The sequence below is a fragment of the Bemisia tabaci genome, chromosome 4, assembly GCF_918797505.1.
Source record: "Bemisia tabaci chromosome 4, PGI_BMITA_v3".
Taxonomy (NCBI): domain Eukaryota; kingdom Metazoa; phylum Arthropoda; class Insecta; order Hemiptera; family Aleyrodidae; genus Bemisia; species Bemisia tabaci.
The window spans coordinates 10,535,558-10,551,822 of NC_092796.1; the positions used below are offsets into that span (position 1 = coordinate 10,535,558).

At 39.4% G+C, this 16,265-nt stretch overlaps 2 protein-coding genes across 5 annotated transcripts in view; one reads left to right on the top strand and one right to left on the bottom strand.

Moving 5' to 3' along the window:
* wake (ankyrin repeat and fibronectin type III domain containing protein wide awake) overlaps nucleotides 1-16,265 on the top strand; it is a 370,794-nt gene that overhangs the window by 37,251 nt on the left and 317,278 nt on the right. The gene's annotated exons all lie outside the window — the stretch shown is intronic.
* Nucleotides 10,609-13,983, bottom strand: LOC140224360 (uncharacterized). Its single transcript, XM_072299030.1, has 3 exons — nucleotides 13,647-13,983; nucleotides 11,851-12,130; nucleotides 10,609-11,218 (listed from the first exon to the last, which is right to left on the bottom strand). The coding sequence occupies exons 1-3, from the start codon at nucleotides 13,657-13,659 to the stop codon at nucleotides 10,876-10,878; spliced, it is 636 nt and encodes a 211-aa protein (XP_072155131.1). The 5' UTR covers nucleotides 13,660-13,983; the 3' UTR covers nucleotides 10,609-10,875.

Here is a 16,265-nt window from a genome sequence, read left to right on the forward strand (position 1 = left end):
GCGCTGCTGCGGAAAAACTGGAGCGTCGTTTTAGTTGAAGCTGGGAGATGGGGGTAAAATTGTTCGGAAGAAGCACAATATTCGGATTAAATTTTGCAAGAAGGAATCAAGAGCATTCCAATTCTGTTAGGATTGTGTAGCTTACTTTCTTTGCAGTAAAATTACCGAACTCATGCAATGAATTAAATTTACGAAGGTAATTTTCGTCCGGAATTTATAGGTTATTGAGAGTAAAGATCAATTGGACTACATTTTGCAATTTGGAAATATAAATTCTAGCCCGGTTTAAAAACAACATATCGACGGTGAAACTACCAAACCACGTATCTCGTTTGCGGTGTTTAAAAATCTACGCTCGCATTTTATTTTTTTTGAAGTAGACCAAATCAATATCATTCCTTGAAATTTTCACAGAATTTTCTCCGTACGAAGAGGAAAAATCACAGAAATTTTCAAGACTGGACATTAAGTAGTTTTTCATTTAAAAAATAAAGTATGACAGGAAGTCTGCGATGTCGCAAACCGAGATACGTGGTTTGGTAGTTTCACCGTCGATATGTGACATTAGTTTACCTATGCGCATAAGTGTTTTTCCAGAAGAGCCAAAATGTATAGTTCCAAATTGCAAAATACAGTCCAATTTTGTTCAGATGGCCAGTCTTTATTTGTAAGGTAAAGCAAGTTACACAATCTTACCGACATTGAAATGCTCTTGGTTCCTTTTTGCAAAATGCAATCCATTTGTAGAAGGCTGATCTTAATAGAATCTATTGTGAATTGGACGTATTTCTATCAAACAGATGTATGTGCAGGTGAGAAATATGGGGTGTGCTCATCAGTTCTCTGGCCGTAATAGTGAATGAGAATTATAAAGCGCCGGTGACGTCAGCTGTGAAGAAACAGTCGCCGTTGGCGATCGTGGTCGGCGTTAACTCATGAGCCCTGTCCACAACGCTTTCGTGCCATGCCCGCGGCTCATGCGTCCCGCATTCAGTTGGCATATAATTCTCTTTGCTGAATTTAAAATCCCACTTTTACATTGTTCATTATGCAGCTTTCTAGAGCACACCCCATGTTTCTCACCCACACATAAATATGTTTGATGGAAATAGTTCAATTGTGCGTCGTAAACAGTGGTGTGAATGTAGGGCCCGCAATTTGGGCGGGCCCACAGCTCTAAGGGACCCAGTTATCTGCTGGATTTTTTTTTAAAAAAAACTTGGATTCTAATCTCATAATCGAGTTTGGTCCGCGCTTTGTGAGTTACGCCTCTGGACCAAACTTGGATAGCATTGGTGATACTACTTTAACAACAACAATGGTTGCCTGGGACCGGTTCAGTAGGGACGGAGGGGGATGGGACTTAACGCGTGGGATTAGCCCTTGGGGGCTATTTGAAGTAGTAAAAAAAAAAAAAAAAAAAAAAAAAAAAAAAAAAAAAAAAAACTTTGCGCTAGCCACTCGCAAGTCGCAAGTTTTGAGTGACTTTAGAGAAACTTTCGCACATTAGCTCAGTAGAACTTTTTTTTTTTTCATCTCCAGGTGTGTCAGAGTAACTTATAGTTTCTATTTAACCAAAAATTTGGTCGATCAACCAAATCCTTTTGGTTCATCTGACCGAAAAAAAAACGACTCAAAGTAATCAGAAACATGGACATTCTTAAGGTGTAATCCGCGCACAGCTTGTCACTCCTCTGTTGTAAGGGAGTAACTTCATTACTACGTGAGCCCTGCTTTACATATACATCCATGCTCTTTGGAGCTCATACGGAAGTCGAGACACGCCTTTACGTCAGAACAGCGACGAGCTGCAACGTCCCCATTCGGAAACGTGGTTTTGAATTTTCACTAGTGACGTGTCCTTTTCGAGAGAGTGTTGACGGTGAGGTTTCGAATTTCCCCGAGCGATGTCCTCGCGATATTTTCACCGTTTCGAGAGAGCACTCTACGTCCTCGACGAAACCTTGTTTTCGAGTTAAAAAAGTACCGTTAATATTTTAAGTCGCGGCGGTCTTGCAATCCCGTTCTTGCGACCAGTGGCGTGGCGTGTTTTGCGATATATCGATTGTTATGCCATTTAAACCTGTGGAAAAGGATCGATGTACCGGGTGTTCGCAGCGAACACCTTAATAATCGATCCTTTTCCATATGTTTAAATGGAATTGACAATCGATATGTCGCAAAGCACGCCACGCCACTGCTTGCGACCCCTTCCTGCTCATATTTCCTCGCCCGCGATGATAACGTTCCTTGCGATAAGAATCCCACAAGGTAAAAAAGTAAGATGTGCCGCGTCTTTCAGTAGGGACATTCGTCATTTCTCCGGGAGGAACTTCGTGTGATACACCGCGTTCTGAACCCTCCAACCCTTGAAAGCAGCATACCGCGACTCTGACGTAACTCTGTTTTTATTTGAGCCTCAGAGGACATGGAATCGTACGGCCGGAAGGGCTCATCTCGAAAAGTAGATACGTTGTCGTGTTGGTGAAAAGAAGACTTTTGCCCCTTACGGGTGGCTTTTCATTGTCTCCCGCGTGGGGGAGTTCTCATGGCGCCCTTGAATGTTTGGAGATCAAACTTCAAAGCGATATCAGTGTCATTACAAACTGGAAGCTCTAACGTGGGTTTTTGAGCGGTCAGTGACGAGCGAGGTTTTAAAGTTTTTTGGTTTCTTTTTTCCTGTTGGTTTAAGCTCTGGCGAGGAAGGACGCTAAAACCACCCGCTGTTCCATTAGACTCTGCAGTTCTGTAGGTGTTTTAATCCTTCCGTAAGTACTGCTCAATTCCGAATGACCAAAATCCCGGTTGAGCACATTTGAATCTGCGAGTTCGAAAACACACCAACTCGGAAAAAAAATTGTTCAGGAAACACCTAAAACTGCGCAGCGGGCCAAGAAGTTAGTTTAAGAAAAACCTTTTTGGTGCCAAAGGACAAAGTCCTTCCTCTGCGCCCTCTTGGCTTATTTTCCCCCGCGTGTTTTTAATTACATCAGGAGACTGAGATTGTAAATATGAAAAGATTTCAACCACAGCTTTGAATCCAGGCATTATAAAGCCACTTTTTACAAATCATAGCAGTTGTCTAATGTTTCTATTTTTTGTGCTTGTTCCAGGTAAGAATCCTCACATTTTCCTGTTATTTCTATCGTAAATCCTCTTTGGATGGGCACCTGTAAGTATTTTAATTTTTCTCTTCAATTTCACTAGCAATGTCTAAAATGTTTTCTTTACTCAATGATTTTCGTATGACGGTAGATTTTTAGCCTCTCACTTCAAGGAGCACACCACAACAAAGGTTTAATTTGACACAAATGAATCAGTGAGTTCGAAAGCACACTAACTAAGAAAAAAAAAATGTTCAGGATACACCTAAAACTGCGCAGCGGGCGAAGAAGTTAGTTGAAGAAAAAACGTCTAGGTGCCAAAGGACAAGTACCTAGAGACTTTGTGAGGCACCAAGTTGAAGTCGATACACCATGTTTGATGACAGAGAATTAAGCGTTTAAAAATTTCCGAGTTGGCGTGTTTTCGTTCCCACCGACTTTCAGATACTGATTTTTCATAGTCCTTCCAGAAAAAATTACATTTTTCGACCCGAGTAACGCAAGTAATGCTTGAATATTTACTTAACTTGTTGGTAAAAGGTATACTGAACCGAAAAAAGAAAACCGCAAGGTCGGAGGGTCACCCGTTCCCCTTTAAATGGCCAAAAATTGGTATTTCCAATGAAAAACTTCGATTTTTTTCCTTTTCCCGTCGCTGTTTCGAGCACTTCCGATTGCAATTTCGGAAGTTGCTTTTGCGTGCAGATGCTTCTATCCATAAGTGTTATACTAAACCGTAAAAAAGTGAAAATAGAAGAAAAGTCCGAGTTGGTGTGTTTTCGAACTCACTGATTCATTTCGTCGTAAGGGCGTAAGCGTAACTACACTTTGAGATGAACCCTGTTGTCCATATAACTCAATGCTTTCCCGAGCTCACCTCTGAGTGGAGTTACGCCGCTATGTCAGCCAAGCGACGATTTTAGCAATATGGTCTCATCTGTAAAAAGAGGGGTATCGATACGGGCCTTTTTTGGTCCCCTCCTATAATCTGGAAATTTATGCGGGTTTTCCGAGTTGACTCAATGCAGTTTAAGGAAATAATCATGAGATAGCCCATGGGCCACTGGATACGTGTTAAACGGTTGCCTAAACGTAGGTCTGCAGGCGTATTTTAGCGAAAATTCGTGTTTTTCTATCACTCCGAGGAACCTATCTCAATGGAGTCAGGTTGGGTTAAGTTAGGTCACGCAACTAAACTAACTTTCCGGTAAAGTTGGAGGTATCACTCGAGTTGAAGGCGCCCCAATCCCGAATTTCTGCAACCCCCCCCCCCCCTATTTCTGCAACTTAGATCAATAAAACTTTCAAGGCTCTTTATCTCTTTTTAGTACACTGTAGGCATCCATGCTTCAAAAATAACCGAATATGGATGATTTGATGTTGTCAAATTTCTCCTAAACGCCGCAATTTAAAATCGCGGATTTTGAATTAAGCCCCACAAACCCTAACGTGAACAAAAAACTAGGAAGAAAGAACGTTTCATCTGCTTAAGCTAGAAGGCTTGGCCATTTCATTTTCAATATTTTAATGCGCAAGGGGTTTTTGTACCTAATCCAAAACCGATTCTCCCTCCGCTTTGTGATGCAAATCCTTTCGCTAAAAAGATAGGCTCTTAATAAAAAGGTTTAAAGTAGATACAACTTTTTCCTTCTAGCACTATCCGAATTGGAATGATAAAGCACCGGAAATGGAAAACAATTTTATGAAATTGTCTTGGTTATTTGATGTAGAGCATTTACCACGTGCGTGTTGACCAAGGTAACCTTGAGTTGTTGCAATAGTTACCATCACTAAATACTGGACGAATAATGAATGCTTCGAGTTGGATTCGGAGAACTGTTTTTTCCTACGAAAATATGGTACAGCAATGCCTTCTGTTTCATTCGTCAGAGCAAATGGAAACTCTGTGCGAATTTATTAACGCGCGAGTCGCCTTTGTCATTCACTGAGAAAAAACTATGGTTTATAAACCTATTAGAGGTAAATATGGAACACCTATAATAGTCGTAAATAAACTAATGATTCTCGGTCTGTGAACCATACTAAGGTCTCTGTACCTAATTAAGGTACACGTACCATAACTAAGGTATATGTGCTATTATTATATGTAGAGGTACTACTATTAGTGGTGTTCCATATTTACCTCTAATAGGTTTATAAGCCATAGTTTTTTCTCAGTGTTGAAACACTTGCAATTTAGCTCGCGCGGTAGGTATATTGCGATGGATTTTTTTCTCTTTTACTGGTTTTTTATTGTCTTTCGAGTCCGACGAGTCGATTCACTACTCTGTCCATGAAACGAGACAAATGTTTCGAGATGATTCCTGCTTTGTAATTCGCGGAAAAAACCATCTGTCTGTACTGCCGTGCTAAGGAAAAACGCCGTATGAACATTCGAGAGTCGCCAAATCTTCTTTGATAAAACGTTTATTATTGAGGAATTAAATTATGAACATTTTTTCTTGAAATTTTCAGGAATTTTAGATCAAAGTACGAACCAAATTCTCTGAAAAATAGGAAGACAAATATGCATAAGATTACTAGGGAATTCGTGTTTTATCACAGACAATTTGGCAACGCCTGAAGGTTCATACGGCGTTTTTCCTTAACACGGCAGTGTAGGCGCCGTGAGTAATTTTATTTTTCCACAAAAGTGGAAATTGTGAAACGTAGATCTCTTTCCCTTCCCGGCACCTAATGAACTCTTTCAGTCATACGTCATGACAGCGTTGCTTTATTCTAGTCACCTTCGATTCCTATAAAATATAACAACGATCTTTCTCGCTCTCACACAATCCCTATCTATTGCTGTCTCATTCTACTGAAAATGACGTTTTTTCTCAATATTTTGCGTGTATGAACTTGTCATGCAGTTTTACGTCTGCGTGAATTAAAATGCCGAGGAAAGTACATCTTCATGGTTGACATTTGATTTTAGAATGAGACAGCTACACGAACCAGGAGCTAAGTGAGAGTAAGCGAGATAGATGAAGGTTAAATGGACCGAACTCAGGGTCATTCCGACGTCCATTGCCACACTTTGCTTGCCATCGATGAAGACCGCAGAAACATATCCGGTGATTTTAGCCCCTAGCCCCTAAACAAATAGCCCCTAGCGCTTAAAGCACTTCCTAATATTGTGAATTTAAATAAATTTTAGCATCAATTACAAATACTTTTTTAAATGATAGAATTTGAAGGAAAGCTTCGGATTAATTTTTGATTGATGAGATAAATAATAAACAATTAGCTACTGCTACACATCAAATATTTGCCCTTTTCTGATCTTCTAAAAATTTCATGCAAAACCGTCCTGTAATATTCCTTTAGAATTAAATGAAGAAAAACCGCTAATTCAGAACGCTGAAATCGATATCCGTATTTATGCAAGCCATACCAAAGATGCATCGAAATTATGAAATCCAACACTTTTCTAACAAGATTTCTCTCGCTCAAACTGAGTTTTATATTTGCCACTCGTACCAGACCGATCTATATAGATTGCAGAAGAGTTTCAAGTTACAGTCCAGCTCCATGCCCCATAAATATCCGACATCTTACGTAAATGTGACAAATTTCATGAAATCCGACCGGAACAAATTGAACGAAATTTGACAGGAAGAAGCTGAACGAAATTTCACAGCTCCGCGATAGCATCCTCCCGGACTAGTTTCTTCTCGTTCGTTTTTTGCGGGATCCAGGTCGGTTAATAACTCTGATATCGCGGTTCTATCCGCTATGAAACATGGCGCTCAAAATATATAACTAGGTCATCGAAGACGTCGCCGAATCTCCCCAAAAATCGCACCAGATTAACAGATTAACGATCCGTTCGCAAGACGAAGTGGCAACACAGCCGCCCGTCCGAAAGCATCCGTGCACCCGGAAAGAATGCGTTCGTGATTTAGAATGAAAGGGGGCGGTGGTTCGCGGGGGAGGGGAGGGAGAGTGAATGCTAAAATTAATAAATCATCAGTCTTCCTTCGGGCCGCCCTGTCAGGGATCCTTGCGTCGTATTTTACCGCCCGTTCTGGACCTGCCCAATAATACTGGTTATTATTACTCCCAGGTACTCAGAGGATGAATGCAGCGCCTTAAACCCCCCCCCCCCCTTACCTGCTGGAAAATGGTTCGGAATTTCCTTGAGTTGGCTTATCATTCTCCGCAAAGCTGCTATTTAGACCCGTGCAACATGGGCTTGCGAAAAACGTATATATTTCGACGTGGAGACTGATCCAGTCGGTTTTCGTTTCAGTGGCCGATGAGCTGTTCGTAAAATACGTGATGCTCGAGGGGAGGAGGGTTTGAGCCATGGTGTCTAGTTTTTTAAAAACCGGGATTCATCAGGGAACAAAAATTTACCGGGAAAATCAGGGAATCTATTCCAGAAACCGGGAATCTCTTTCATTGACGAGATAATATATCAACATCAGGAACATTTTTTAAATTAAAATTTTGAATATGCGCCAAAGAAATGGCCATAAGATGAATTAAAATCGATATTCATCACTGAAAGTCTGGAAAATTATATTTTTTTCCCCTAGAAAATCCCGGGAAAGTAAGAGAAAACTTCGGTTTCTCATCAGGGAAAGCTCCTGATAATCAGGGAAAATCAGGGAAAACCAGGAAAAAATCAGGGAATGAGCTTTGCCATGAAAACTAGACACCATGGTTTGAGCCTGCGTTACAAGGAGAAGGGGAAGTCCGTTGTCTCTATTCGTTGCGCCAAAAACAGCGCGCAGCGACGATAATTTGAAAGTTTAAGAGGAAGACTGATGCGAGGTGATAATTTTCTGCACGAATAGGTCAAACGATTTTGCCGTGGTATTGTCCGCGAAGACCATAATACATATAGATAAGAAAGTTTAATCCCAAAGCTGGCTTCACCCCTTCCAATCGTAAGTCAGGTGTAACTTGGAGACAGTAACGAAAATAAAATGATGTCAAGTTTCTAACTGCGCAGAATTTTGTGAAATTACAATGAAAATGTCCTTTCTAAAGTATGCATAGCCGAAAAAACGGCGAGGAAGAATGTGACATTATCTTTATGACGCATTAATTTAACTGTAGGTTAAGAGATGACATCAGGAATTACGGTCAACTTACCATCACGCTTCTTTTTAAATTAATACAGATCGCTTCCAGGACTTTATGTCCACCTACCTTTCGTCCATTAAATAAATGTCCACCGCTATTTATGTCCACTAAACGTTAAGCCCAGTCTTTATTAAGTCCATATGATTTCATGTCCAACTATGAATATGTCCAAAATTGTCCAAATTGTGGACATGTTAAATCCACAATTTTTTCTTCTCATTTAAATGACAGGAACCACCTCAAAAATAAATGCATACTACTACTACCTTCATTCTTAAAAACATTTCATTCATGAATCAAGCCATGAAAGAGAACAGACTCTAAGAGCATATAAAACATATGTTCATGTGTACACTGTACGGATATGATAAGATGAAAACCAAAGCAGGAGCCAAGGAAACGCTCCAATGCCAAATTAAACATTTTTCAGTAACAGACGCAGTCAAATTTGAAAGTCCTCTTTAGCTAGTTATTTCGTGCGCCTTCAATCTTGTAGGATACTGTGCAACGCCTCTGACGCGAAATAGTTGCTTAAAGCGTTGCGGCGCGGCAGGCAACCAGCGTGACACGCGCATAGGCGCCTGCAAACCTAACGGGATACTTCAAGCGTTGCGCAATGCGTGAAGTATCCCGTTAGGTTTGTAGGCGCTTATGCGCGTTCTGCGCTTCTAACACGCCGCTCCGCTCTGTGTTAGGCTCTAATATTTAAACTGGCGGAGTCAGCGTCTTTGAAATGTTTGCACTCTCTGCATTGATTATTCCCTTTTAAACTGATGAAAAATAGTGTGGGCTTCAGAACTGTGGACGTAAAAATTGTGGACGAGAAGTCAGTGGACGTAAAAAAAGTGGACATAAAGTCCGTGTATACCTACAGACCAGGTTCGTGGGTCTAAAGTTCTTCATTTGATGATGTAGAAAAATTGAAAATCTAAGAAAAATGAACCAATGGTTAAAAAAATACGTATTGCAGAAAGTACTCACGTGTTTCTTGCCTAAGTTGAGTTAGAACTCATGGCCGAAAGTTAATTGAAAAACATTATATCGTAGGAAATGGACGAGCAATGTCACCTTTCTATGGTGTTACAGTAGTGAAGCCCGGTTTGTGGTTTACTGCTCTTGGGAGCAGAAATTAAGGTCGGAGCAAAATAGAAACTACTGTCACTTTATTTGTTGCTACTGTCAAAATTAACGCTGAAATACACGGTCAATTCATCACCAAAAATAAATAAATCAAATTAATAAGATCGCTGAAAATTAAAATGTATTTATTCCCGATCGAGCCCGTGTTTCCGAACTTGAGTTTGACCCAATGTTGTGTTTAATTTTTTTATTTCAGTCAGTTTTTTTTACAACAACCAAGAGATGCTCAGGGTAACGTGGTAAAATATGAAAAAGTAAATGAACAATTAAAATGTAAACATGAAAATGTGCTTATTTTCAATTTGAAGTACAATACGGAACGATTTTCAAAGTTTTCCTAAATTCTAAAGACTGCAAATATATACAATACATATAAACTTAAACGTGTCTTATTCAACTTGAAGCACTAAACTTTCATATGCAACGAGACACCAATACATGCTATTCATCTTAACGGGATTTTTGTGTGGTATTTTCATCTTGCAATGAGCAAATTCGATTTCACACCCATTTCTTGAAGAGCAAAAGAAATTGATTATGGTAACAATTAAATACATAAACTATGAATATATTGGGGGGGAGGGCGTAATAAATTGTGTGCTTTTTTAGTGCGCTTTTTAGTACCATTTTTAAGGTTTTTTATCGGATCCGTCTAGATACTATATTTACATCTTGTTTGCGGAAGGATTTCAAAGCATCTCTCAACTGACGGTGAATGACTGAACTGAATAATGCATCATGAAAACTTTTCGGAATTGTGAAAATAAAAGGTGCAGGTGTTGAGCTATCCTTTGACAAGGATTGACAGCCTCTCCATCTCCTAAGGTTGATGATACCACGGGCCATGCTCTACCTCTATTCCTTCCTGTCCCGATTTACACATCGATTTTGAAACTTTAAAAAAAAAGCCCCCTTCTTGATTGCGGTGTTTCAAAATATCCCCCCCCCCTCCTGAAAAGAGAATTAAATTAATTTTATCGTTTTGATGGCAGCAATGAAATGTGCAAAAATTTGTTAAAATTTCACTCTCAACATTCAAAACTTGTTAGAATGCTACTTAAAGCAAATCAAAAAATGAAACTTAGGGTTAAAAGCTATTTAGGATAATTGAGGGCTTTAATATTGGGCTTTTGGCAGTTTAATTTAAGCTTGACAGCCAGCACTGCCCGAGCAACCCCAATAAATTTTCATCGGAACGTTGTGTATTAATGGGAGGAGTATTCTTCCCATTGACACAATTGAGATTTTTTTTCTGCATCAAAAATTGCCTATTTTCTCTTCAAGTGGGGCTCATACCATTGATCGTCTATAATCGGTATTCCTTGACTGAATGACTTTAAAATATTGCTACACAATGGTAAAAAAAATTGCAATCTAACTGTATTGTATTATATTTAATTTGATACATTTTTAAATTTGAATTGCATTCACTTGAATTCTATCCCAATATTTCGTTGCACTATACTCTTTGGGTGATGATATGAGCACCAGCTACGAAGCTTTACAGGGTTTGCTTGTCGCTATCATGAGCCTACTAATCACTTATCTCATCGGGAGGAAAGGTGAATTTATTGGACCAGTTTTCCTTACTCCATTCCCATTCTATAGCCTCAGGGAGTGGTTTGAGTTCGCTGGCCCTTTTAAGGTTGCCACTGGGGTCCTTGAAGTAGAATCCTTTTTCGATCTCGGCGTTGGTCAGTGGGCGATTCTGCAGACACCACGTGCAGCACAGGGGGTTCGGAGGCCTACTGAAGCAAATGTAATAGATCCAATCTTTTTCGGTCTGGAGTTTGGCCTTGTTGTACGGGAGTCTCTTTCCTAGCAGGAGCTTCGCCAGTTCCACCGCCCTGACTGGATCAAAGCCAGCAGGTTCTATCCTAATTTTCACAAGTAAATTGGATTCATTAGTTGACTTCATGGGCAAATTCTGCCGTGCGAAGGGAAAACGTCGTGTAAGCCTTCAGGCGTTGCCAAATTTCTTTAGATAAAATACGAATTTTTAAGAGAATATGTGAATATTTTCCCTCCAAATTTTCGGACAATTTTATACGCAATTGAATCGCTTAATACGATAATATTTCGCTTAAATACGGTGGAAAGAGATCAACAAAGGTGAGATAATACATGCCATGATGATTAGAATCATGTTTTTTTTTTATAATTTTACGGGAAAAGGCCAATTGGGCTGAAATTTGCAATTTGGAGCTATGAATTCTTGCTCGTCTGAAAAAGCACCTATGTGCGTAGGGGAACTATTGGCACATACGTTGTTTTTAAACCGGGCCGGAATTTATAGTTCCTAATTGCAAAATGTAGTCCAATTTCGAATAAGTTAACCATCGCACGTCTTTTTCAAAGTCCCCCCCCCCCGGCTCGGATTTGTTACGTAACGCTGAGCTTAACCCCCCTCCCCCCCGTAACGCATTGTAACGTTGGTTCAGCACCCCCCCCCCCCCCCCAAGAGCGTCACGTAAATGAACGGCCCTCATTGAAAGTAATGCAAGCGAACCTGATGGCGCGACTAATCGAGGTTTCGGGCACCGGAAGTGTGATTTTGATGAGCCACGTGTACTTCTGGTTGCTCCGATGTCTCCAAGGCATCCGCACCAGTGTTTTCTCGTCAAGGGCCAGCATAAGCCGCGAATGCCCCGTTAACAAGAGCGTTCCCTTTTGAATTTTCAGGTTCGAGTTTCTCAGACTCATAAACGGCCATCCATTCCCTTTTCCTCGGTTTGGCGGAATCAGCGCCGACAGGACCACCAGGATCAGGGCCAATTGTTTCCATTGACCTCGAAGAAATTATTCAATTTTCTTAAAAGAGAATCTTTAACCTTTAGAAAGCTTGATCTACAGAACCTAGAAAGAGCCTAACCTAAGACAAGCTTTAAACTAGAGAAAACTCAAACATAGCAAAACTCAGGTCAGATGTTGCGCTGTCATTTTCGTGTCAAAGAAATGCATTGTGTAAGTAGATTTTGCAACCTATGGCTCTGAAAGCCGAAAACTGTGATATATGTATTTTATGTCCTTTTTTTAGTCTAATACCATTTTTCGACCAAAGCGGAAACTACTCTTTGACATGTAAAGGAGTTGTTTTCTTCTTTTTATTTCTTCTACAAAATTAAATTTAGGTATAGTTTATGTTATTGCGAGGTATTCTTAAAAATTGCAATGAGTGGTTCGTATTAATGAGTAATTTTAACTCTTTTGGTCCGAAATGAAGATACAAATCACTTGCAGTACATTAAAATCCCAATTTTGACCAGAAAACTTCCCATTGTGAAAATGAAAAAGAAACTTTGCAACAAGCAGGCCCTTTTACCATAAATTTAGGTATAGTTTATGTTCCTTCTATTCATAAAAATTGCAATGAGTGGTGCGTATTAATGAGTAATTTTAACTCTTTTGATCCGAAATGAAGATACAAATCACTTGCAGTTCATTAAAATCACAATGTTGACCAGAAAACTTTTCCTTGTGAAAATGAAAAAGAAACTTTGCAACAAACAGGCCCTTACACCAAAAATCTTAGTCTTTATTCTGCCAAACTCGATCCAATAGGCCAGATGCGCTGATCACAGAATCGTGTTTTGATGCTTGATTCTTATAGATTAGCTTAAAATAATAAGGTCTGTTCAAACAGCAATTTTCTACGTTGAATATTAACCGAGATATCGCCCCTTGAAAAACTCGATTTATGACGTCATCCACTGCAGTAATACGTAGCATGTTATGAACTACCGCAGTGGATGACGTCAAAAACACGACTTTTCAAAGGACGAATCTTGTTTAGTTGTTTAATATTCAACGTATGATTTACCTAATAATCTACCATGATTTTTTTCCGCTGTCAGAAGAAAATTCTATTCAAACATGAACAGGGTGTCCAGCATCAGGATTTTCCCGATTCTTGTAGGATTTAAGGTCATTTAATTCCGATTTCATCAGGATCTGAGAAAAATTGGTCGTAAAATCAGGATTTGAGAAAAGTCGGCCGTTCGATCGGATTTTTTAATCGAGCTATTTTTGTGAAGTTGAATTCGCCTTGCGTGTAGTTAGGATTGGATTAGGATAAATTATGAAATCAGGATTTGCCAGTCAAATATCAGGAAAAATCAGGATTTCATCAAGATCTCCCAAAATGAAAAAAAAAAAACTAGATACCCTGTTGAAGGAATCATTGATTTTTTTCTCCTTTAAGAATATAAAATAGGAGCAGAGATTTTAAAACGCTGCAAACAATAAACGTGATTTGGGAGTTTTACTGCCAATGTTTAGTAAATAGCCAATGAATTATATACATACATGTCGGTTTCATGTATGGCTGAAAATTCTCCTGACGGTCCGAACGAAGGAAACTGCAACATGCACCATTCAAGAAGTATCTCACATGCACCAATCAAGAACTATCTCGACACTAATCAACGGGAACGAACTCGCACGCTCAGGTCAATGTTCTTGAAAAACGAAAATGTTCATCATTTCAATCCTACGCAGAATTCAAGTTATTCATTTTCCCCCTCGCGTGTGGCGTAAGCCAGTGGCGTGGCGTGCTTTGCGATGTATCGATTGATTCGCCATTCAAACCTATGAAAAAAGATCGATTATCAGGGCGTTCGCAGCGAACACCCTAGTATTCGATTCTTTACCATGGTTTCAAATGGCGATATATCGATAATCGATCCTTCACGCCACGCCACTGGCGTAAGCAGAGTCGTGTGCTTTTACACGTACCAAGAGTTTTTGCTATCGTTAAAAATAGTTTCGTCTAAGTGCAGCGTGGTTTCACCATCAGTGGCGTGGCGCGAATTGCGATGTATCGATTGTTGTGCCATTTAAACGTATGGTAAAGAATCGATTATTAAGGTGTTCGCTGCGAACACCCTGTTTATCGATCCTTTTCAATAGGTTTAAGTGACCGATCAATCGATATATCGCAAAGCACGCCACGCCACTGGTTTCACCATTCTCTCTGCAAAAAGGGGAGGCCAAAAAGAGAACATCAAGGTATAGATCGCTTGATACGTCAAACAGGTGGATTGTATCGATATCGATGGGTTCAACATGTAAACGTAGCCTCGAAGTTCAATTGAGTAATCTGAGGGAACGGGTTTTTGTTTCTAGATTTTTTATTCTTATGAGTATAGAATGGCAATGGAAAGTGCAATTTTTCGGAATTTTCTCATTTTCAGCTTCTCCTACTTAAATCATAACATCTTTGTCAGAGGTAATGTTCTGTTCCTGTGAACCTAACGATACATCGAACCACTATCGAATGCGATCCATTATATCGCATGAGGAATGATGGAATCGTTGCACGCACCAAACGGAGCGCTTTTTCTGCGTTTTAAAAATTAGTGGAAAAACACTATAAAAAGTATGCAAAAATTAAATGGGTTTCGGGAATTTTTGGCTGTTACTTTCCACGGGAACAAGAATTCGGGTTCACCGATGTAATAAATCTAGTCTCACCGCTTTAATACAATTTAATAATATACACCAATAAGAGAAAAGCATTTAGATGAATTGTGTGTGTTATTTTATCCGCACTCATCAAATTTCGGCTGTTGATATGAGTGCAATAATATCCTCTAATTTATGTATAAGTATCTATCTGCCGTCGCTTGCTTAAACTTTAGTTTCAAAATTTACTTGATTACTCGGTATTTCATTTTTTTTATCATAAAACTTTATGCGATCCCAATACTATACTTTAGCCTCGTAGCATGTAAAGTAAGATACTTTTCAATGAATTCTGTATTGCACAAACGTTTAGTCTTATCAACTACATCTATCTGTAAGTCGTGGTACTCATCTTTAAAACAAAAAAAAAAGACTTAAAACTCTCTCGGCCGTTGAATGATCAAAATTCGCCAAAGAAAGGTTTAAAACATGAGTTGCAAGAATGCGTATCTGTTGATTTAGTGCCAATTCATGGTGTCGAAAATGCGAATCCCGGTATATCTGCAGTATTTTCCATCAGTTCGAAAAATCATTCAATATGCTGATTGAGTCCGAGAAAGCATCTTATTCTTACTATCTTCAAGAGTTACTTTCCTTCTACAGACAATACTGCCGTGCTAAGGGAAAACGCCGTATAAACCTTCAGGCGTTGCCAAATTTCCTTCGATAAAACACGAATTTCCCTGGGAAATTTATGAATATTTTCCTCCCAATTTTTCAGATATTTTAGTTCGCAATTCCACCGAAAGATCCTGAAAATTTGAAAGGAAATATATTCATAACGTTCCTAAAAATGAACATTTTATCGAAGGAAATTTGGCAACTTTCGAATGTTCATACGACGTTCTTCCTTAGCACGGCAGAATAAGGAGTGTCGACGGTTTTTTTGCTCTCCTGAAAAATCGTGTTTTCCGAAATGCGCACTTCTGCACGCTCACAATCGATATGTCATATAGTCCATGATGAGCAGTCAGCCCCGAAACCATATTGGCAAACAAACACCCTGAATATGAGTGACGCGAGCGCATCACGGCAAAAATTGGACTGCATTTTGCAATTTGGACCTATAAATTCTGGCTCATCTGAAAAAAAACTTATGTGCATTGGGAAACTAATGGCACATACGTTGTTTGTAAACCGGGCCGGAATTTATAGGTGCAAATTGCAAAATGCAGTCCAATTATCACGAAGAGCACTCTTTGCAGAGGAAAGAATGTCTTATGTCCTGCTGACAAGGTATACTGCCGTGCTAAGGAAAAACGCCGTATGAGCATTCGAGAGTTGCCAAATTTCCGCTCAGAAAATAGTATTTTTGAAGGAAGTTATGAATATTCCTCCTTGAAATTTACAGGAATTTTAGGTGCATGCAATAAATTGTCTGAAAAATTGGAGGAAAAATATTCACAAATTTCCTCTGAAATTCGTGATTTTCCGAAAGAAATTTGGCAACGCTTGTAGGTT

What these genes read in the sequence shown, in the direction of transcription:
- LOC140224360 (XM_072299030.1), bottom strand. An exon ending in TCGATTAGTCGCGCCATCAG is followed by an intron (nt 11,219 to 11,850) that starts GTTCGCTTGCAT and finishes TGTGAAAATTAG; the next exon opens with GATAGAACCTGCTGGCTTTG.